This window comes from Strigops habroptila, chromosome 18, assembly GCF_004027225.2.
Source record: "Strigops habroptila isolate Jane chromosome 18, bStrHab1.2.pri, whole genome shotgun sequence".
Classification (NCBI taxonomy): Eukaryota; Metazoa; Chordata; class Aves; order Psittaciformes; family Psittacidae; genus Strigops; species Strigops habroptila.
Genome location: NC_044294.2, coordinates 2,892,869 through 2,913,338, shown reverse-complemented (window position 1 = coordinate 2,913,338; position 20,470 = coordinate 2,892,869). Strand labels below are relative to the sequence as shown.

At 46.6% G+C, this 20,470-nt stretch overlaps 2 protein-coding genes across 24 annotated transcripts; one reads left to right on the top strand and one right to left on the bottom strand.

Annotated features, from left to right (window-relative positions):
* Positions 1-1,108: 1,108 nt before the first annotated feature.
* On the bottom strand, positions 1,109-4,517 carry OARD1 (O-acyl-ADP-ribose deacylase 1). Of its 4 annotated transcripts, none has more exons than XM_030473177.1 (6): positions 4,461-4,517; positions 4,034-4,101; positions 3,402-3,546; positions 2,744-2,802; positions 2,283-2,395; positions 1,109-1,734 (listed from the first exon to the last, which is right to left on the bottom strand). In XM_030473177.1, exons 1-6 carry the CDS (start codon positions 4,486-4,488, stop codon positions 1,632-1,634), a joined length of 516 nt encoding a protein of 171 aa, XP_030329037.1. In that variant the 5' UTR covers positions 4,489-4,517; the 3' UTR covers positions 1,109-1,631. The 4 variants fall into 4 exon arrangements, with proteins under 4 accessions (XP_030329037.1, XP_030329036.1, XP_030329038.1 ...); XM_030473176.1 differs by lacking the exon at positions 4,461-4,517 and adding an exon at positions 4,306-4,439; XM_030473178.1 differs by lacking the exon at positions 4,461-4,517 and adding an exon at positions 4,277-4,431.
* A 93-nt stretch (positions 4,518-4,610) lies between these two features.
* NFYA (nuclear transcription factor Y subunit alpha) lies at positions 4,611-20,160 on the top strand. Of its 20 annotated transcripts, none has more exons than XM_030473162.1 (10): positions 4,611-4,772; positions 7,374-7,495; positions 9,148-9,231; positions 11,509-11,655; positions 12,923-13,054; positions 13,699-13,804; positions 14,234-14,400; positions 15,190-15,363; positions 15,722-15,823; positions 16,606-20,160. In XM_030473162.1, exons 2-10 carry the CDS (start codon positions 7,421-7,423, stop codon positions 16,657-16,659), a joined length of 1,041 nt encoding a protein of 346 aa, XP_030329022.1. In that variant the 5' UTR covers positions 4,611-4,772; positions 7,374-7,420; the 3' UTR covers positions 16,660-20,160. The 20 variants fall into 20 exon arrangements, with proteins under 20 accessions (XP_030329022.1, XP_030329020.1, XP_030329025.1 ...); XM_030473160.1 differs by having other exon boundaries at positions 4,640-4,772; positions 9,148-9,234; positions 14,252-14,400; positions 19,288-20,160; XM_030473165.1 differs by having other exon boundaries at positions 4,640-4,772; positions 9,148-9,234; positions 14,252-14,400.
* The last annotated feature ends 310 nt before the right edge of the window (positions 20,161-20,470 follow it).

The following is a 20,470-nucleotide window of genomic DNA, read 5'->3' as shown; positions in this document are numbered from 1 at the left end:
AACCATTCAAGAGTACATAAAAGTGCAGGAGACACAGAATATGGGCACATCACTTCCCATATCAGCCAAGGCACAGACCAAACAAGGGTCTCAGGGATGCTCAGAAACCCAGCCAGGGTTTATCCTTCCCATCAGTTCTTCCTGCACTGTCACACACTGCAGCAGTGCTCCTCACACACTCTCCCTGCTGCAGACCACCCCCCTCTCTTACCTCAAGTCAACTGCACTAAATTCAGGCATAAATTTTCCAGGCAGGAAACCCAAGCAGCATCAGGAATGCCTTTGTGGAGCCCCTGGGGACTTCATCTCTTTGCCACTAGATTTAAAAAGCAAACATAAATGAGCAGAAGGACTGAATCAATGAGCAGTGGCAATGTCCACTCTTCACCAGCTCAATACTCCCAAGTTCCTATTTGTCTTGCTGAGTTTACCAGTTGTGTATTTAGCTACAGCAATTATCCACTAAAACCAAGTTTAGAAAGGATGGCCAACAAACAGATGGGACTCATAGATCTGCATCAGCACAGACACGCACACACAATACTGATGAACCACAACATCATGGACAGAGAACACTCCACACGTTCAATTCACACTGAAACCCAACTAGGAACCCTCTGTTATGCTACAAGCTGCTTATGTCCCATCTTTTAGGTTTATTCAACACATCTGGCATTTTTCTGGGCATTCAGTAGGAAAGAAGTCACAAAGATTTGGTATTATGGAAGACTGGGAAAATAAATAGACACAAAGGAGATGCGGAGTGACAGTTCTTCAGTAAAGGAACCAAACTCCCCAAAATGGAGTGTTTACAGTGAGCTGCTGTTGCTGCTTTGCTTTTGCTACTGGTGACATCAAACACCAAACTGCACGTAACAGCTGAACTAAAAATGCAGTAAAAGAGAAGTATGAGAAGCAAACCTTAAAACTCCACACTATGGCTTTTCAGAGCCCATCAGGCATTCACGTGTGTGGGTTCTCACACAACAGCAACTACAGGATACAAAACACACCCACAAAGCACCTTCACCCATCTCCAGCACCTCCCTTCAAACCCAGCCTTCCTCCAGAACGTGCCAAAACACACACACACACACAGAGGGATGACTGATGTGACACCAGAGTACTGCACAGCTCTTTATTTCATACTGACAGCATGATTCTCAGCGAGTACAATCTCCTAACAAAGCAACAGTGTTTGTGGCCAGAAGGTAGAAATTAAGGTTGTTAATCCTGTAATGAACAGAATAAAATCAACTATATGCCACACTGCAGAACTGGGAAACAGAACAAGTGACAGGGCTCCACAGCTCTGGATTACCAACAAACACCCAAGCGACAGCCAGCTCCAGTTTCACCCTGCACAGGAGCCCACGGCTCCAGGAACAACGGGGCTCGATGGAGGCCCAGTGACACCTGGTGGCTTCCAGGGACAGAGCCAGAGGGTGACAGCCCCACCACTGCCTTCTTCACAGGCTGCCCAGCCCCACATCCCAAACTTGCTTGTGGTTGTTGTTAAAAGCCACTGACACCACCAGAGTGAGCTCCGCTCCAAGGATGTGCTCAGCGTGCAGTTTCCCCCCTCGCCAGTTAACAGGTTCCCACTCCTCAAAGCTCAAAAGCTCTGCTGCTCACAGAGTGTAAACTGTGATCTTAATATCAGTGTCTTCAAACACTTCCCCAAGTATTGCTGAAACTTTGTTCCAATCCAGGCCATCGAGTCCACATCCAATCCTGGAAAACAAGACATGAAATCAGCTGTAACGGCCCCTTTTGGAGCATGCTGGGAACAACCAGCCCTTCGAGCAGCTACAATTTTATGTGGCACTAACCCAGCTCACCATAAACCACAGAATCCCAGCCTGGTTTGGGTTGGAAGGGACCTTAAAGCTCTTCCAGTTCCAACCCCCTGCCACAGGCAGGGACACCTTCCACTAGAGCAGGTTGCTCCAAGCCCCTGTGTCCAACCTGGCCTTGAACGCTGCCAGGGATGGGGCAGCCACAGCTTCTCTGGGCACCCTGTGCCAGCGCCTCAGCACCCTCATAGTGAAGAATTTCTTCCTAATATCTAAACTAAATCAACATAATGCACTTAAAATAAGGAAGCAACCAAGCCTGTGTGATTTGCCATCATTTAAATACACTCTGAAATACAAGTTTCATTTGCACAAGTGGCCAGGATTCCTGAACTCTTCTTATTACACAGCAGAGGATAACCTCTCAGACACCCTCCTACACAAGCAGCACTTAGGTATTTAGATCAGAGGAACTCCTTTTCCTACCTAGGCATGGAGATGTCAGTGACTCCGTTGTTCAGAGAGTGAGCTTTCATGGCCTCTAAGCTCTTGCGCATGCTGTCGTATGTCGGTTTGTGAGAAGCTTTCTTCTTTGTAATCTAAGCACAGATGTAAAAAGTCAGTTGTGCCTTGGCCACGATCACTGCGAACTGCTTTTTTACAATATCATATTCCTCTACACTCTGAAACTCCACCCCCAGAAAAAGACTTGGAAAACCCCTTATGTTTCACAGCTTAAACCAGTGTAATTTAGCAGCTAGTTCTGTCCATGTAAAGCTTAACTACACATGCAGAGGCCAGCTTGGCTTCCTCTCCACAAGAAGTGCCAGCTCACTCCTCCCATTTAGAGAAGCAAACTCAAACCCCCCGCCCCTTGACTATTAAAGCCCTCATCATATCAAATATAGTTTAGTTAGAGAAGTACCCAAGTAACATCCCACTCTCACCAGGTAGTAAATGTACCGGTCGTCTCTCTGGAGCACTGCCACCTCCCCAGTCTTCTTCTCTGAAGTGAAACAATTAAGTTGTTGTTTTACATCAGTTACATTCCATCACGGAATTCCCCTGCACCCCAAATAGCTTGGAATGCCCTTAGAGAGCAATAAGATCCCCCCTTCTCCAGACTAAACCCCCCCAGGTCCCTCAGCCGTTCCCCATCACACTTGTGCTCCAGGCCCTGCACCAGCTCCGGTGCCCTTCTCTGGCCCCGCTCCAGCACCTCAATGTCTCTCTTGCACTGAGGGGCCCAGAACTGACACAGGATTCGAGGTGCAGCCTCACCAGTGCCCAGTGCAGGGGGACAGTCACTGCCCTGGCCCTGCTGCCACACTGGTGCCGATCCAGGCCAGGATGCTGGTGGCTTCTTGGCTGCCTGGGCACAAGCTGCTCATGTTCAGCTCCATCAACCAGCACCCCCAGGTCCTGTTCCATGAGCAGCTTCCAGCCACTCTTCCCCAGGCCCTCAGTGATACGCTTTAGTGGTGGTCTTGGCAGTCCTGGCGTAATGGTTGGACTTGATCTTAAAACCCTTTTCCAACCTAGGTGATTCTAAATTAAGGGTTTTCCCTTCAGCTCCTGCATGTCCACCCCACGTGTACCACTCACGTTGATCCAACAGCTCTCGCACGCCTCCAAACTTCTCCTTGAAGAGCCGGGCTATGCCGGCACCCATGCGGCAATCCTCGCTGATGCAGTGCGCCAGCGCGTCCTGCGGGGGGCACGAGAACAGGTCCCCCTTCACACACCTCAGCTGCAAAACACAAACACGAGGGCAAATGAAAGCAAGCCCAGAGTGCAGATTCCACTAATGGAATTCTCTAAAACAAGGAATCTGACCAGCCCACACAGTGAAGAATGTAAGGCCTTGAGCTTTAAGATGCAGCTCACAAGTAAAGGAGCTGGCATCAATGAGAAGCCCATCATACAGGGAACTACCTTTCCTATAGGATCAACATGCCAGCTCGGAGGTTAATTTTACTAAATCAATGCTTAAAAAGGAAAACTACATACTATGGAGCACAAGTGGATTAGTGCACATCTTCAGCACACCACCAGTGTCAGCGCTGGGGACCCCCACACATTCAGCTCAGCATGTGCATCACCCAAGCATGAGGAGCTGAGCACTACCAGCCCCTTTCCTCCAGCACAGCGCACGCCATAGGCAGCTGCCACGCTACCAGCCTCTTCCCAGCGACACCTATCACAGCAGCAGCCCACAGAACCCATTTCCTACGCACTCTCTCCTCCTGCTCCTTGGAGAAGTGGGTGGCCATGGTAACGTGGGCTATGGTGACAGCTCCTGCGGCTGGAAAGACGACAAGAGAGAAAAAACAAGCGTTATTAGGAGCCCCCAACTAGGCAACAACCGGCTGCGCCAACGGGAGCAAGCTTCCTCTATGGGGACGGCACCGCCGCACAGCGCGGCGCCACCACACAGGGGTCACCCTCAGGCCCTCCGTCCTCCTGCACAGCACCCCTACCCTTGAGGCCACCCCTCAGCAGGCCGCACCCGCGGGCACGCCGAGCAGAGCGCTCCGCGGCGCCGCCAAGGCCCGTCCCAGCGCGGCCCACATCGGCCCCGCCGCTCCGCGACCGCAAAGATGGCGGCGGCCACGGCCGGGCGCTCTAGGCGGGCAGGAGGACCACCCACTCTATGGTCCTCACCCAGAACGTTCCAAGCGCTAACGCGCATGCGCGGCGCGCCACAGGCGGGGGCTGCATAAAGACGAAGGAAGGGGCGAGGCCGCGCAGGCGCAGTAGCCGCGGGTGAGCGGTGCCTGATGTCAGAGGAGGGCGGGGCCAGCAGGGGCGTGCGCCGCTGCGCGCATGCGCCGCCCGCGCCCGCCCCCGCCCTCCGCCTTTTGTTCGGGGTTGGGCGCCATTTTGCGCGGCGGCCGAGTTGAGGCGCTGATTGGGTTTCGGGGGCCGGCGGCGGAGCCAATCAGCGCGGGGCCCGAACCGGGGGAGCGAGGCACGGTGAGCGCGAGCAGCCAATATGGAGCCCCCGAGCGCCGGCCCCAGCGCCGGGATTGGCGGGGCCGAGTGGCCAGTCAGGAGCCCGCGCGCGGGGCCGGGCCCGGACGGGGCGCTGAGGGGATGGGGGGGGGGCAGCGGCGGGTGGAGCGCGACCGGACGGCGGCGGGATGGGGGGGGGAGGTGAACGGCGGTGGGGCCGCGGCCTGGTCCGCTGCGGGGGACAGGCCTCCCCCATGCGGCGCCGCGGGACCGGGAGCCGGCAGCGCCCCGCCCTCCACCGGCCGGGCTGGGGGGAGCGGAGCGGCGGAGGGCCCCTGCGATCTGTGACAGATGGGCCGCGGGCAGCGCGGGTTGACCCTCCTCCTCCTCCCCGCTGTGCCCCCGGGGTGCGGGGAAGCGCTGAGTGTGAGCCGAGGGCAGGTCTCTGCTGCCCCCCCCCCCACGCCTTCGCTGGCCGCCAAATGTCGCCGGCCGCGCTCTGCTCCGTGAGGAGGAACCGCCGGTGGTGCGGGGCGATGAGCCCGCCGCCGCCGCGCTGCCTCCGCCGGGAGCGGCCCCGCCCGCCCGGCAGGCCTCGGGTTGCTCCCGGAGCCGTGTGTTGGGTGAGGAGCTCGGAGGCAGAACGTGGTCCCCCGTGGTTTGTTCCCGCTGCTGTAGCACAGGTCCTGGCGCGGGTTATCGCGCTGGTTTGTTCTTAGTGTGGTTTGTCTGCTGAGGGAGCGGCTTCTGTAGCCTCATGTCGGGGTGTGTGAGCGGGTCTGAAGCACGCTGACAGAACATGAGGGCACTGTCCGGCAGCCCAGGGCCACGAGGGCTCCAGGAGCAGAGTGTGGCCTTGCAGTGCATCACCCCTTCCTAAAAGCAGAGCAGTAACACCGGTGATCTGTGTTTGAGTGAAGGGAGGTTGGGCTGGGTCAGCCTGGAGAAGAGAAGGTTCCTTAAGGGGAGACCTTAGAGCAGCTCCAGTGCCTAAAGGGGCTACAAGAAACCTGGAGAGGGGCTTTGGACAAGGGATGGAGGGACAGGACAAGGGGAATGGCTTTAACCTGCCAGAGGGGAGATTGAGATGAGCTCTGAGGCAGAAGCTCTTCCCTGTGAGGGTGCTGAGGCGCTGGCACAGGGTGCCCAGAGAAGCTGTGGCTGCCCCATCCCTGGCAGTGTTCAAGGCCAGGTTGGACACAGGGGCTTGGCGCAACCTGCTCTAGTGGAAGGTGTCCCTGACCGTGGCAGGGGATTGGAATTGGATGGGCTTTAAGGTCCCTTCCAACCCAAACCATGCCGTGATTCTAAATAATCCCTTGGAGGACTGTGATCAAATGCCTGTAAAATCTTCTGTTTGTAACTTTGGTGGCAGCCGGTGCAGGGAGTTGGATTTCAACCCTGCCAATATGTCAAGTACGCGAGACAGCGACTCGATACAGGGTGTGTGAAGAACCATCCCCAAGCCGGGCTGGGTCTGGTTCGAGTGCTGGTTGTGGTGTTAAGGAAACCAGAAAACTTTTGGCAAACAGGGTTTAGTGGCCTCCTGGGCTCGCTGTTGAAATACGTCCCTGAAGAGTGGAATGTGGGAGCTGTTTCCTGCCAGGCCTATGTTTGGTGTTAATGTGCAAGAAACCAAGAAAATGTACAATCATTGTGTTTCCTTAGGCCACGGTGAGGGGTCAGTTGATGGAAAAAATGAAGCATTCTTAAGACAAATACAAGACACTGAAGTACAAAGGATGGTTTAAAGAGCAGGAAGCGTGAGAGGTGTCACTGCAGCAGTAACCACAGCAACTGTTACAGCTAAAGTTGTGGCTGGGGTTTCTGTATGTTTCTTTGAAGGAGCCTGGAGGTTTTGGAGCTTTAGAATTCCAAGTTTAAAGTTACAGGTCGCCTTTCAGTAATGCAGCAGGTACTTGTTCAGTCACAGCATAAATCAAATACCTCGTTAAGAGTAAGAATTCGTCCCTTGTTGATCAACTGAGAAGAAATGTGAGGGAGAAGGAGGTAATGGAACCGAGTGTTTTATTTCAGCAGTGTGTTCTTCATATGTGCAGGCAAGAGTCCAGGAGCGGGGAGGCAGTAAAAGGCAGGGGGCAGGGAGAAGTCTGCTGGCTATTCTCAAATATAGGAAAGTAGGAAGAGTAGCAAGAAAGATGAGGAGGGGGTGCTGTGTAGTTGGGGAAGGAAAGTTTTGCTTCACTTTGTTGAGTTCTTGAAACATAGCTTGGTTCTACATCTGAATTTGTATTTGGTGAGAGGTTTTAACCATCACGTCCCTCTCCTCCACCAATATGCAGTGCAGGCATCAGTCTACAGCCCAGAATACTCAGATTTGAGGGGTAAAACAAACAGGCTCATAGCTATTTGATGCACTGAAGATAACGAGAGCATTCAGATTGAGGTACTTTCTGCTGCTTGGTCAAACGAGTTGCTCTTGAAATGACAGTTGTTCTGTCAGTGGGTGCTTTGAAAGAGGTGGGTCGTCGATTAAAGAGTGGCTCTTGCTGTGGTTCTAACCTCAGTGCCAGCAGATGGCACTTTTCAGGCACTGTCAGGTAACAGTAACCTTCAAACCTTGGCACAATAATCACGGGCTTTGTTCACTTCTCTTGCCAGATACGCAGGCTGAGGTGTGCCTTCCACCGTGCTGGAGCTGACCCACTATGGAGCAGTACACAGCAAACAGTAACAGCTCCACAGAGCAGATCGTTGTGCAGGCTGGACAGATTCAGCAGCAGGTATGGAGGGTGGAACGGGCGAGCTGGTGTGCTCGGTGCTGTTACACATCTCTTTGTGCTCTCAGAGTTTCACAGGACCAGCCACATGCTTCATGATGCTGTCTGGATATGTGTTTGCTCAGCTTTAGCCACCTGAGCTGTGGTCACTGATCTGACTTGAAGTCACAGTAAATGTGGTTTGTAAAAATTACTTATTAAGTTAATAAAATTACAGGCGCACAAGCTACCAAATTTCATGTAGGTGGGAGTTTGCAAACTGGTGGTGACATGAGGAAAGTCACAAGTCCTCTCTGAAAATGGAGGAAGTGGAGAATTAATAGAAACAGTCTTATTGTCCACAAGGAACAGTGTAATTTCCCCCCAAATTTGAAATAGGTTTCGTACAAGCCCCATAGAGGCTTTCTCAAAAGGAGTATTTATTGAGATCCTTTGTTTTAGAACTACAGGTAGATCAGAAGGAACACACAGCACAGGAATTGCAGCAAAAACATGTAGCTTTGGATGAATTCATCCTCCAGAAAGACCTTTCTAGTTCATGTTCTAATGTGCAGATGAGAAGCACCAGGATTTTTTAAGGGCTTATAGGTGTTTCCTCTTAAGCTTCACCCATTCAGATACAGTAACACATTTACAGGTGAGCTCTGCTGCTGAGTTTTGTTGCATCTTATGTTTGCTCTAGTTCAAGGCAAGGGGAGTTTCTTAGTTTGTCGTGCAAACGAGTGAGCCTCTGGGTGATGTTTTCAGTGAGATGGGCTTTGCTTTGTCACCAGCCTCTTTGATAGCAGGGACCAGCTTCTTCCATTGCTTTGAGTTGAAGTTGACTTTTTCAATCGGAACAAGATTGTATTTAGGATTAAAAAATTAAACATTAAGAAATATCAAAAATACCTGCTACAGCAGATAACCAAAGATATATTTGGGTTTCTTGACACTTTGCAGGTGATAATGAGGTAAATACATACTGTGGCTTGTTTCACTTTTAGTACATGCTCTTAAAGCCTGGGTTGTATATGACTGAAATGTTTCTCTAAAATGAAAGGTTTAACAGGCCTGTTGTAGTACAGCTTTTAGTAGAGAGATGTCCTTCATCTCCCAAATGCTAACACACTTAACACAGATATTTTGGGACTCTTACTAAAGAGGCTAAAGATAGAAAAGGCTTTTAGATTTAACTGCTCTTGCAACCTCTCAAGATTGTCCTTCAAGGTCAGGGTGGGAAGACATTGATGTGGGGGTGACATAGCTGAAGCTTAGACTGGAGTCGTCTGTGCTGCTGCTCTGTGCAGGAGGGAATTTATGGCCTTTCTTGTAACTAACTGTGACAAAAAGCTGGAACCCCTTCACAGTAAGAAACATGGGCAGTGAAAGGAAGAGTTAAGCCGGAAGGCAGCAGTCTGAAACACTGAGGCTGAGACGTTAGATTCTGCACAATAATCTCATGTCTTTGTAAGCTGTTCCCGTTTGGGATAGTGAAGCCTGTCTGCGGTTTTGTTGGTATTCCTTTCTCAGGTTTGCTAAACATGTTCACGTTCCTTATGTTCCAAGAGCAGTGTGTATGAATTTTAAATTCCCCCTCTTCCAGCCAAGTGTCGTTGTCTCTTGTTGGAGCTGTGCGTTTCCATGTTTCAAGCTATTCCTGTTCCTATTCCCAGCAGCAGGGTGGTGTCACTGCTGTCCAGCTGCAGACTGAGGCCCAAGTGGCATCCGCCTCAGGCCAGCAAGTCCAGACCCTCCAGGTAGTGGTGATCTCTCTAATTGTGTTTGTGAGCACTGCATGACTCTCGCCATTGCCACATATCTAATGCTGTGTTTTCTCCAGGGTTTGAAAGAGGAACAGGAGAATTTGCTAGCAGGAATAGCTGTGCTTTATGCTAGGCATAGGGTTTTCCATGGAGAACAAGGAGAGCTTTTCCTTGGCTCAGGTGCATGCCAGAAACCCTGATGTGTTCAGGAATTCTGGCTGCATATTCTGAAAGTGAGTAGTGGTTCAAATGGGACTTAAAAGGGAAAAACCCACCAAGATGAGGAAGTACCAGTTGAGATACGTAACCCAAAGATTTCCTGTTGTTTCAGGGAGGTGAGGTTTCTGATATCCACTGCGAGTAGTTATGTGTTTCCACTACAGACAGGGAGGTGGTAGGTGACCCATGAGCTTGGAGAGTGAAGTCTCCTTTCACCTGTGATTCAAAAGGGCACCTGGGGACAATATTGGCCTCTGTGAGATTGAGACATCTGATTTCTTATTTATGTGTGACCAACACAGGGAAACCCAGAAGTATCTATCCTAAACAGAACAGCGAAGGGCATTTCAAACCCTGGTTTGTTTCAGTGTGAAGCATTTTCTGTCTTGCAAACTTCATTTCATGAGCTCACGTTGGAGGCTTTAAAGGCGCTGAGAAACCCTGGATAGCTGTAGCACTTCACAAGTGGGGCAATTCTCACTCAGGATTTTGATTTTGGTTGGGTTTGAATTCTTCAGAGGAGGGGAGTTCCAGGAGGCTGGAATGGTCTTGCCGGGTGTAAACTTGAACACAGCATTTTTTATGTTCAGAGTTCAAATCCATAAAGCTGGCTGCCATGAATTGCTTGGGTCACTGTGGCCTCCTGGTCGACCTTATGGGCCCCCTTTCTTTTTTGTCCTCTTTTTCCCCTGCTTGCTCTAATACATTAACAAGAATCCCGGAATGAATCATTTTTGTTTCTGCTTATTGGGTATTGCACTGCTGCCTGTGCTTCTCTGGCTGCCATGAGCATGCTTATCTCCTCCTCTCTGTGTTGTAATTCAAAACAAGCACTGCTGATGTTTGTTAGGGATTCGAATGCCACAGCCTGAGGAACAGAACAGTGGCACAAGGGTGCTGGGTGGCCTGGAAAGTCACAATATGCTGTGTGGGGTGTTGATCACTGAGGTACAACTGCACTTGCTGCTGTGGATGTGTTAGTATGTAATTCACTTGGGTATTTGAACTGTGCAAAGTGAAGCATTTTAGGGGTAGTAAAGTGTGTGCTGGAGATCTGTGCTGGTGTTCAGCCTGGTGTTCCACAGTGCTGAGTACTGCAGAGGAGTAGCACTCGCTGTTGCCTGGTCTTGACGTTTGCAGGTAGAAAACCCCAGAACTCAGTGAGGTTTTATCAGGTCGTGTTGCTCTCACTTCTAAACAACTGAGAGTGTGGCCAAGAGTGGTCACCTGCTTCATAAGACTCATTTCACATTTAAGCCATGGAGATATGGTATTGGCAAAGATATTTTGGGGACTTAGCGGGTGAGGGTGTTTAAACAGAGAAGTTTTCCCCTTCCTTTGCTTTTCATTGGCCTATTTCCTAGTGACCCGAGACATACTTGGTCTCAGTCTCCAGAGACTCTTACACTGAATTTACAAATCCACTGTAAGCCTTGCTGGGCCAAGTGGCAGCTGCTCATTGTCTTTCTCTGTTCCTTCCTGAGCCACACTTTGTGTTGTTACATTTATAATTTCACTTAATACCCATGAAAAGATTCCCTAAGAACATCCCATGCAACGTATCAGTTAGGAAATGGAAAAGTTGTAAGCATGTAATTGGAGAGAGCTGAAGCTACCTCAGAATCTCTCTGTCAGAATAGCTTATTTAGAGCTTTCTCTTTAGGAACCCCAATTAAAGATTAGCAATAGTGATGTGAATAATGAAGTTTCTTTTATTACACTTGGCTCTTGGGCTGTGCATGAAAGTAGTTATTGTGTTGGGAAATTTTAGCCATGCTTTTCATGCTTCATTGCAATTAGACTTGGAAGTTTGGGGTAGACTGCAACAGAAAAGGATAACGTACTAAATCCAGTAGCACATCATGGAAAAGAATGTAGAAACTAAAGATACTTGATGGTGATTCTGAAGCTGGTTAGTGACTGTTGTGCAGTTTCTCTGGTCACCACATTACAGTAGGTAAGCGCTCAGCCTCCTGTGGTAGCCACCTCAGTTTCTGGCTTCAGGTCAGCAGACTTTTCATTGTTGTGTTTGGTTTTTCTCTCTTTTCCCAGGTCCAGGGTCAACCCCTGATGGTACAAGTGAGCGGAGGCCAGCTCATCACGTCAACGGGCCAGCCCATCATGGTGCAGGCCGTGCCAGGGGGTCAGGGCCAGACGATCATGCAAGTCCCTGTTTCTGGAACACAGGGGCTGCAGCAGGTGAGATAACCCTCGTTTTATTTAAGATAAACTGCAGAGAATGAGCTGGGATGTTCTCACCTCATCAGATACTCTGTTTGCATCGGCACTCTAGAAATAAACTGGGCAAAGTCGGTTGTTCTCCAGCTGTGGATTTGGCAGTGAGCTGTGTGCTAAGAATGCGATGGAAATCCTTTGTGTATTTGATTTTTGTATTTTATGGGATGGTGCAAACCTTTTAAATGAGATCCATTAAAACACAGCTGGAGGTGGTTTGGGGTTTTTGGTTTGGGGCTCGTGTTTGTTCTATTTTAACTGGCCCTGACAGTGTAGTTGGTGATCTGGTGCCTATTCAATAGATGATTAATTGATTGACTTAAGAAAGCTTCTTAAAAATAACTCTTGTGCTTGAGTTCATCTAATACACGATGGCCAAAGGTGAATTTAAACTTTCCCATTGCACAGAAGGTAATCCTGTAGAAGGATAGAGAAGATGGATTTTATTAGAGGCAGATATTTTGTAATACTTGTCTAAAAGATGGTTTTTAAATTCAAACAGGTGCTCACAGTGTGTTCCTCAAAAGCCAAGGGAAGAACTGTAACAGTGGCTTAATGAAAGTGTTCTAGTGATTTGAGACTGGGATTTAGGAATCGAGTTGAGCACAGTCCAGGAAGGCATCTGATGTCTCGGTGTTTTGGAAGGTTTATTTAGTGTTTATTTAAAATCTCTTTTCTTGAAAACCCATATATTTTGTGTAAGGTTCTTTACAGTCTGCTTGTTGGGGGAAAATGCGTAACTGAAGCATGAGCTTCAAACCACATTCCAGTTCCTCTTTTTTAAAGTAAGAAATGTTCCACTTTGCGGGAGAGTCTTCTCTGCAAAACTGAAGGCAACTTTTATATATATCCAAGAGGATTTCTGGATGCTGGATAATAACACTCTGCAGATTTCTGAAATCTTAGTCCTCTTTCACCTGAGTATTATTATTACTACTTTCATGTAAATAACTTGTTTCTTTTGACCATTCTGTTGTGTGAGCAGTGGAGAACTGCTGGGGCACAATGACACCAGCATGTTATGTTTCCTCTATTCTGCATGATTGTGACTGCTGTGTCACAGAGGAGTAAAGTAAAACTCTTCATTTGAAAATGGAAAAAGAGAAGAATCAGTGGTTTCTTTTCCTTTGCAACAGTAAATCATCCTCAGAGATGATTTGGTAATGCTGAGGCCAAGGAGGGAGAAATAAGAGGTATAGTTAATGTTCCTTTCTGACTCTTTCTTCCACAGATTCAGTTGGTCCAGCCAGGTCAGATTCAGATTCAAGGTGGGCAGGCTGTGCAGGTACAGGGGCAGCAGGGCCAGACCCAGCAGATCATTATACAGCAGCCACAGACTGCAGTTACTGCTGGCCAGACACAGGTAACTGCACCAGCATGAAAGGGTTTTCTTGAGAGGAACAGGAAGAGAAACTTGGCAAATGACTTAAGATGTGGTTAAGAAAAAAAGTGGGGAAACAAAAAAAAAAAGGCATTATTAATATTGAGGAAAACTCGAGAATAAATTTCATGTTTTTGTAGTGTTTCCATACATAATTCTGGGGCAGAATAAATAGATTGCATGTTTTTATCCATTGTGTTTCTGTACTTTATTGGTTCGTGGTCGGTTTTGTCTGTTTGTCACAATTTGAAAACGTGAAGTATTGCTAATGTCATACTTGCGCCATTTGTGAAGTAGTCCAGTCATGCGTGGGGTTTCTGCTGGTTCTTCTGTTTAGGACCAAAATTAATAGTTCTTCTTGTAACATATTCGTAGTGAGACAGGAAACCTAGAACTTGTTTCTTTCAATATTAAATGCTACACCGTTAGAAAAAGTATGTTGTGTGTGCTTGAGGTATTTTATCTGCACTTCAGTTGGTTTGTGCTCCATCCTATTTCTTGATGCTGGTAATAAAGCAAAAGAAATAGGTGCCTGAAACACCTTAAGCACCATGTATTAATTCAGGAATTGTAAAAGTTGAAAATTGAGCAATTTGTAAAGTTACTGTGTTGTTTGTTTTGTTTAGACCCAGCAACAAATAGCAGTTCAAGGACAACAGGTAGCACAAGCAGCTGAAGGCCAGACCATAGTCTATCAGCCAGTAAATGCTGATGGAACCATTCTCCAACAAGGTATGAGCTTTGGTGTGAAGAGGGTCAAGACTTCTCAATCTCTCTGGCACAGGTGTTTATTGCCTTGTCATTATTGTCAAAGAAAACACTGAGCTGCAGTGCTGGGAGTGCTCTGAGTGCAAACAAGGCTCTGCTCTTTGGCAAGGGCTCTTAGAATAGAAACGTGTTTGCTTTTACACCTTGGAGTGCACATCTTTTACCTGACACTGGGGTTACTGAGCAAATACAAATGCAAAAAAATAGGAAGTGTGAGGACCAGGTGATGGAATTTAGTTAATAACTCGCAGTGCTTTTCTGGATTTTTGTGCATGCTGTGGAAGGATGAATGAGTAAAAAGCAGAAGTGGGACTAATGGTGTTCCCTTCTTTTTGTGTGCGTGTTTTTGGTTTGTTTTGGTTTTGTGTTTTTTGTCTTTTATTTTCTGAAAAGTTACAGTCCCTGTAACAGGCATGATCACCATTCCAGCAGCCAGTTTGGCTGGAGCACAAATTGTCCAAACGGGAGCCAACACCAACACAACCAGTAGTGGACAAGGGACTGTCACAGTAACGCTGCCGGTTGCTGGAAATGTTGTCAATTCAGGTGGAATGGTTATGGTATGTATTTAACTTTCCATTGATCTTTTTAAAGGTGTGAGGTTTGAAGGTGCCTGTACACAAACTGTCTGTCTGTCACCTCAATATCGTCAGTCTTCTCAGTAGCATTAATTTAGCGTTTCAACAAGAGAAGTTCTGAGTTTCAATGGCCTGTTGGGTGTCCTGTTGTGACCTACATGTTTCTTTGCCGCACAGCAGATTATTAAGTTCAGAAATCTCGAAACTGAAACTCAAAATAAGTTGTTCACTGATAAGCAAAGGTTTAAAAAACCTCAATTAGCTCTTGCTTTTTTTGAGGATTCCGTAGTATTTGGTTTTTTGATTCCTAAGAGGGCTTTTTCTGCCAACTCCTTCTCTTTGTAGCGTGAGGCCTTTTAACTTGAATTCTCTTGTTCGTCCCCACTAGATGTCAGCAGCTCTATAAGTAATATTTGCTTCAGAAATTACCATATAAGCTAAGTGATAACCAAAGAGAAAGGGAAGCAATGGGCATGTCTTGTATGCTTAATTGTACAAGAAGCAGTAGCATGGTCATAAATTGTGTATTGTGTTGAAATTTTACCATTAGCAAAAGAAAAAGTCCCTAAGCATGACTTATAAATAATTGATTTCTCTAAATTTGTTCTACAGTTTAAGAACAACTTTATTACTCCTTTTAATTTAAGTAGGTGCGTTAGCTAAACCAAACACTTTCCATTTTAACACTTGTGGGTTTTCTTTTTTAGTTACTTTTTCTGCATTCACTTTCTGTTCTGAGTTACAAGCGCTAAACCCATATTCTCTGTACAGATGGTACCTGGAGCTGGATCAGTACCAGCCATCCAGAGAATACCTTTGCCTGGGGCAGAAATGCTGGAAGAAGAGCCCCTCTATGTAAATGCCAAGCAGTATCACCGGATCCTGAAGAGGAGGCAGGCACGTGCTAAGCTTGAAGCAGAGGGAAAAATTCCCAAAGAAAGAAGGGTGAGACTATAACTCTGATCTAACACGGGGGAAGGCACAGAAAAGCACTTGTGCTGGAAAACGAGGACTAGAATCTTAGTGATCTTCAGTTGTTGTTTTTTGTGTCTTCATAAGCTACATCAGAGTAATTTTTTTAAGTCACTTGGTGGCAGTCGTGCTTTCTCAGTGGGCTTTTGATTGCTCAACATGAATGTCGCTGCATTGCAAATGGGCATTTACTGTTAATGCTTCATCTTCGGGGAAGGGGGAAGGATGGGGACTGGGAAGGCTTTTCTAGCAGTCAGGAATTTCCCCTGCTCTACGTGCTGAACTAGAGATACTGGGCTGGTCTCTCATTGCCTGCTTCATACTGTTGCAGAAATACCTGCATGAATCTCGGCATCGTCATGCCATGGCCAGGAAGCGGGGAGAAGGTGGACGTTTCTTCTCACCAAAGGAAAAAGACAGCCCTCATATGCAGGTAAGTGGCGTTTTGTCTGTCCTTCAGACAGCTGCCACTTCTTCAGAATACACTTTGGAAGTGTCTTTGTACTGTTCTGTTTGTTCTTTTTCGGGCTAGGCTGCTGACCTTTGTCCCTCTCTGCTTTGAATTTATGTTTCAGGCAGTGTAAAGAAATATTCTGCCTCTTGTAGAGAGCAAGTGTCTATTTGCCTCAAGTAATTAACTTGTATTGATAGAAATGTATTCACTGTGTTGTACAATCAGAGAAGGCCGTATTTGTCCTAAGAAATAGAGTCTTTGCAGTCTTTCTGGTTGCATACCAGAAGTATTTTTTTAGGACATGAATTAAAGGTAGAGACACCTTATCTGCGTCTGCTGGAAAATGAGAAAATGTGAATATCTGATTCCGAGCTGCATATTGATTTACATAAAAAGTGCATGACAGGTTTTCAAAGGAAGGGACACAATAGAGTAGAATTAGCAAATTCTGTTGTTGATTAGTGCTTTAAAGCAGTGCTGTGGCTTTAGCAGAAGAATATTTCTTTTTCTGAAGTGGAATCCTTCCCAGTGCTCAAGCAGTACTAGATCTTCTCTATTACCAGAAACCAAACGTTACTAGGAGCTACTAAGATTTATATATCCCATTCTCTTACACTGGCCTGTAAAACCCAGGAAAAACATGACATGTTCAGAGATCAAGGAGAGGCAGGAATATCTCCTCTTGATAGTTGTGCATGATTCTCTCTGCTGTTACAGGAAAATGTTGATGTTACAACCTGGTATGTATTTTGTATCTGTAGGATCCAACTCAGACCAATGAAGAAGCAATGACACAGATGATCAGAGTGTCCTAACTGCTGCTTAAAGAAAACATATAACTGAGTAGAATTCCCGTCCCCTCTGCAAGTCTCTCCTCTCTTTCCAGTGTATCAAGCGAGTCTTTCAATGGGACATTCACCATATCACAGCCCATCGTTTTCTACAGAACAAGCACCACGTTTTCAGTATGTGGCTTGAGATTTTAACTGCAGTTCACTCAACAAATAGAAACTTACCGACTTTCTTGGTATGCTCTTCTGATCCAGCACAGGGGTGTCAGAGGCTGGCTGCTCATGCCTTTTTCTCCTTCTTTTAAACATCTCTTGCATTAAGATTGGCCCTAGGTGAGAGTGTGCTGCTGACTCGGTGATCAGCAATAACTCTGGCATGCTGAAGCAGGGCCAGCAAAGACTTCTTGGAGTTATGGCCCTTCTGTACAGAGACTTCATCCAGCTTCTAGCAACCAGCACCAATGTGGCTACACCACACAAAACTACTTTGTTTTCCCACAAAGAATTGTTACTTACATCCACTCCTTACACCTTTGGACTTCACTGTCAACTGGACTGTTCCCTGTTGTTGCATCTGCACTTCTGAACTGGCAGAAACTGAAGGGGGATTCTTTAAAGTTCCACCTTGTAAAATATGTAAAAAGCAAGCTCTTCTCTGGGAAAGGTTCTGCCATCCAGTCACCATGATAGAGATATTTCAAGATCACTGCAGGACTTGATAAATTGTGTATCCGTTCCAAGAAGTAAGATGGGAGAGGGTGATGCGGGGATAAGGATTTAATTAGTAAAAGCAGTCTCTGGGTGGTTTTTGGTATGTTTATTGCCAGTAGTTGTTGCTTTGGAAGAGAAGTGGATACTAGTATAGAAAGGTTTAAAACTTCCGAGTGAGTCTCTTCCAAAGGATTCCTTCTAACCTGCCTGTCCAGTGCATGGTTCCTCCAAAAGACATAAAATCTGCAATCTCTGAGTGATAGCACTTGGCCATCTTCGTGATGGTGTTTCTTGATGTCTATTCTAAATCAGTTCTACAATTCTCTCATTCTACAAGGAGTGAGGGATTTTATGACAGCAGAAGCGTAGGGCAACCTAACCCAGCTCATCCTGGTGTAACTGAGGGGCTGTTAAACACAGGAAGGCAGATATTGATGAACCTTTCAGGCTTTTGATAGACTGCCCTCTTTAAATAACAAAACAAAGTGGCACTTAAAGAGGAGTACTTACATTAAAGAAAAAAAGGATTTTTTTTCATGACCAGTAGCTGGCTTCTGCCTTGTATCTTGGCAAAACATATCTTGAATTCCACAGCTCATTATGGATTTTAAGCTTGCTCTGTTCTTACCCGTTTGAAATTTGGCGATGGAAGCTGTGGTTCATAAGCATTTTAACAGGTGATACTTGCATCTTTCCGTCTCCTCCCATCATGGATGAGTTCTAAGATGCTCTGCGTGTCACCTGCATGCTGCACTCCCATCTCTTCCAATTCTTGTGGCCTGTAGCTAAAAGGTAAAACTGCCAGGAGTTAAGCATGGGATTGGCAGTGTTGCCAGGCATTGTCACTGAGGAGGTGGTGATGAACCGAACAGGTAAAGCTGCGGAGGGCAATATGGTTTTGAGGAAAGCAGCCAAGGATGGGTGAGACTGCTTTAAATTCAGTGAACTCTGTTTTCAACTAACATAAAAAGTAAAGGCAACTTGAAAAATACAACCCATATTATTTCTCCTCCCCTTTGTTTTTCACATTTACTTAAAGCTTATGACTAAATACAAACTAGAGAACAAATCAGCAAGTTGTAGAAGACTGAGAAGATACAAAAAGACAGAGCCTTGAAAATTCTATTTACTTTGGATTAAAAGATATTCTAGACCTCAGAGTGTGAGAAGGTGGGAAGGAATGCAAGAGGAGGGAGCAGAAATGTGGAGAAACGTTAGATTCTGCATTGCCAGCAGGCAATCTTGGAGGAAGAGCATGTCGAGATACTAAGGATGACAGTACTTAGGTCAGCCACCCATGGAGGTACATAGCCAGTGAAAGAACAAAGAAATGCAGATTTGGCATTTGTAGTAGGCAGCTGGATTTTCTAAGTGGAGTTCAGTTCATTTTCCAGGATCTTTAGTTCCCTGTTGCTACCCTTACCACTGCTGACCTGGTGAACTGAGGCTGAGAAGGAACCTTTGGCACATGGTTGACATTTGCAGCTATGGGAAGTGGTGGCTGGTTCTTGACATGCAAATAAACCTTTTGATTTTGTCTTACATTATTTATCTAACACTCTGCTCACAAATCTTACGTTAAGGGTTTTTTCCTAATGATTTAAAAGGCATTTGTTTACCTCCATTGCATTGATGGCATCTTTGGTGCCTTTGGTTGCTTCTGCCTTAAAATACTTGCCCAATTTGAGCACGGTGCTTCTTTTCTTCAGTTGGCGACTATGAAATCCTCACCTGGCATTTCTTGTGAGGTCACCCATTTCAGGAAACATGTAGCTCTCTTAGTGAAGGAATAACAACAAATCTGCTTTATTTGAATTTGCAGCATTATTGTAAATATTTTTTAAGAGCATCTGTACAGTTTGTCAGTGGAGTATTCATGTGCTGGCGGATTATTTCTGTGCTGGAGTAAAACAGCCTCTCCATAACGTTTCTGCTCTTCAGTTCACAGCTGATCTCCGTCCTGGAGAACTCCTTCTGAGAGTTGGAAGTCAGGGAAGCAAGATTATTGCTCTGACAGGTATTTTTTTTAATGAGTAATTGCTTCTCTTTTTAAAGAACTTGTAAAACTTCAAAGCAGCTAGAATGTTTTTCCCAGTAAGCCCTTCTATATAGGTTTCCTGATCCGTTGTTGTAGAATGTGTATTAAGACCTATGGATTTGTGTTATATAGGAAGTCTTATTGTTAATACTTTAAATAGTGATGTGAAAGCCTGAGTGCTACTGTCCTTTTTTTTATTTGCTTTGGGTTATATGTATCACTTCTAAAAGTAGTGTTTGCTTGGTGAGATTGGAGTTATCGGTCAACACCATGTTACCAAAACTGCTTTCTTTTCCTGGGTAAATGTGTTAAATCGGAGACGTCATCAAGTTCAAACCTCTCTAGTAATTAAATGAGAATTCTTTGTGGATTGGCTACATTTGAGCAAAACCTCCACTTAGTGCATAAAAGAGAGGATGAACGAAGAGGCTCGGGAAGAAATGTGGCTGGTTGACCCAGAGAGCACTGGAGTGGCGAACCGATCAAAAACCAGTTTAATGGGAGAGTGAAGAAGGGGGTTTGGAAAATGGTCCCCAGGTGATGCTACACGGCTTTAACGCCTTGCATGTTAAAAGGGGGTGAGAAAAATCCTTTCTTTGTGAATGGGTGTGGGAGGGTACTGAAATTAACGAAACGTGAGGCAAAGTTTGTATATAGTTAAAAGTTTATAATTTTTTTTATATAATGCATTTTTTCAAGTGTATTTCGGTCTTTAATAGATGCAATTGTAAGTACTGTGTACACTATCCAGCTAATAAAAGTTTATAAACCGAGAACAAGCTTTGGCTCTTTCTCAGACTTTCTGCTCTTGAGCCAAGTGGCAGCAGTGACACGGAGCAGGGCAGGCAGCAGGTTTGGCATTGCTGAGGAGCACCCAGCGGCCGGCGAACTCTCCTGCCCTCCATGAGGGACGGCTGGGTGCACCCACTGCCCTGCGGTGTGGGCACTGGCCATCTTGGTGTGCTCTGCTCCATCCCCATCCGCCATCTTGCTGCCTGAGGCACTGCCCTGCCCTGCCTGCCCTTGGGGACGGGCTCGGGGTCCCGCCGCGGGTGCTCATTGGCTGGGGGTCGCTGTGGGACACCT

Excerpts from the sequence above, each read along its gene's own strand:
- NFYA (XM_030473154.1), top strand. The coding sequence starts at position 7,421 with ATGGAGCAGTACACAGCAAACAGTAACAGCTCCACAGAGCAGATCGTT. Across the intron at positions 7,496-9,147 it reads CTGGACAGATTCAGCAGCAG|CAGCAGGGTGGTGTCACTGC; the intron begins GTATGGAGGGTG and ends TCCTATTCCCAG. Across the intron at positions 15,364-15,721 it reads AAATTCCCAAAGAAAGAAGG|AAATACCTGCATGAATCTCG; the intron begins GTGAGACTATAA and ends ATACTGTTGCAG.
- OARD1 (XM_030473176.1), bottom strand. The coding sequence starts at position 4,369 with ATGTGGGCCGCGCTGGGACGGGCCTTGGCGGCGCCGCGGAGCGCTCTG. Across the intron at positions 3,547-4,033 it reads CCAAGGAGCAGGAGGAGAGA|CTGAGGTGTGTGAAGGGGGA; the intron begins GTGCGTAGGAAA and ends TGTGTTTTGCAG. Across the intron at positions 2,803-3,401 it reads GCGAGAGCTGTTGGATCAAC|AGAAGAAGACTGGGGAGGTG; the intron begins GTGAGTGGTACA and ends GTTTCACTTCAG.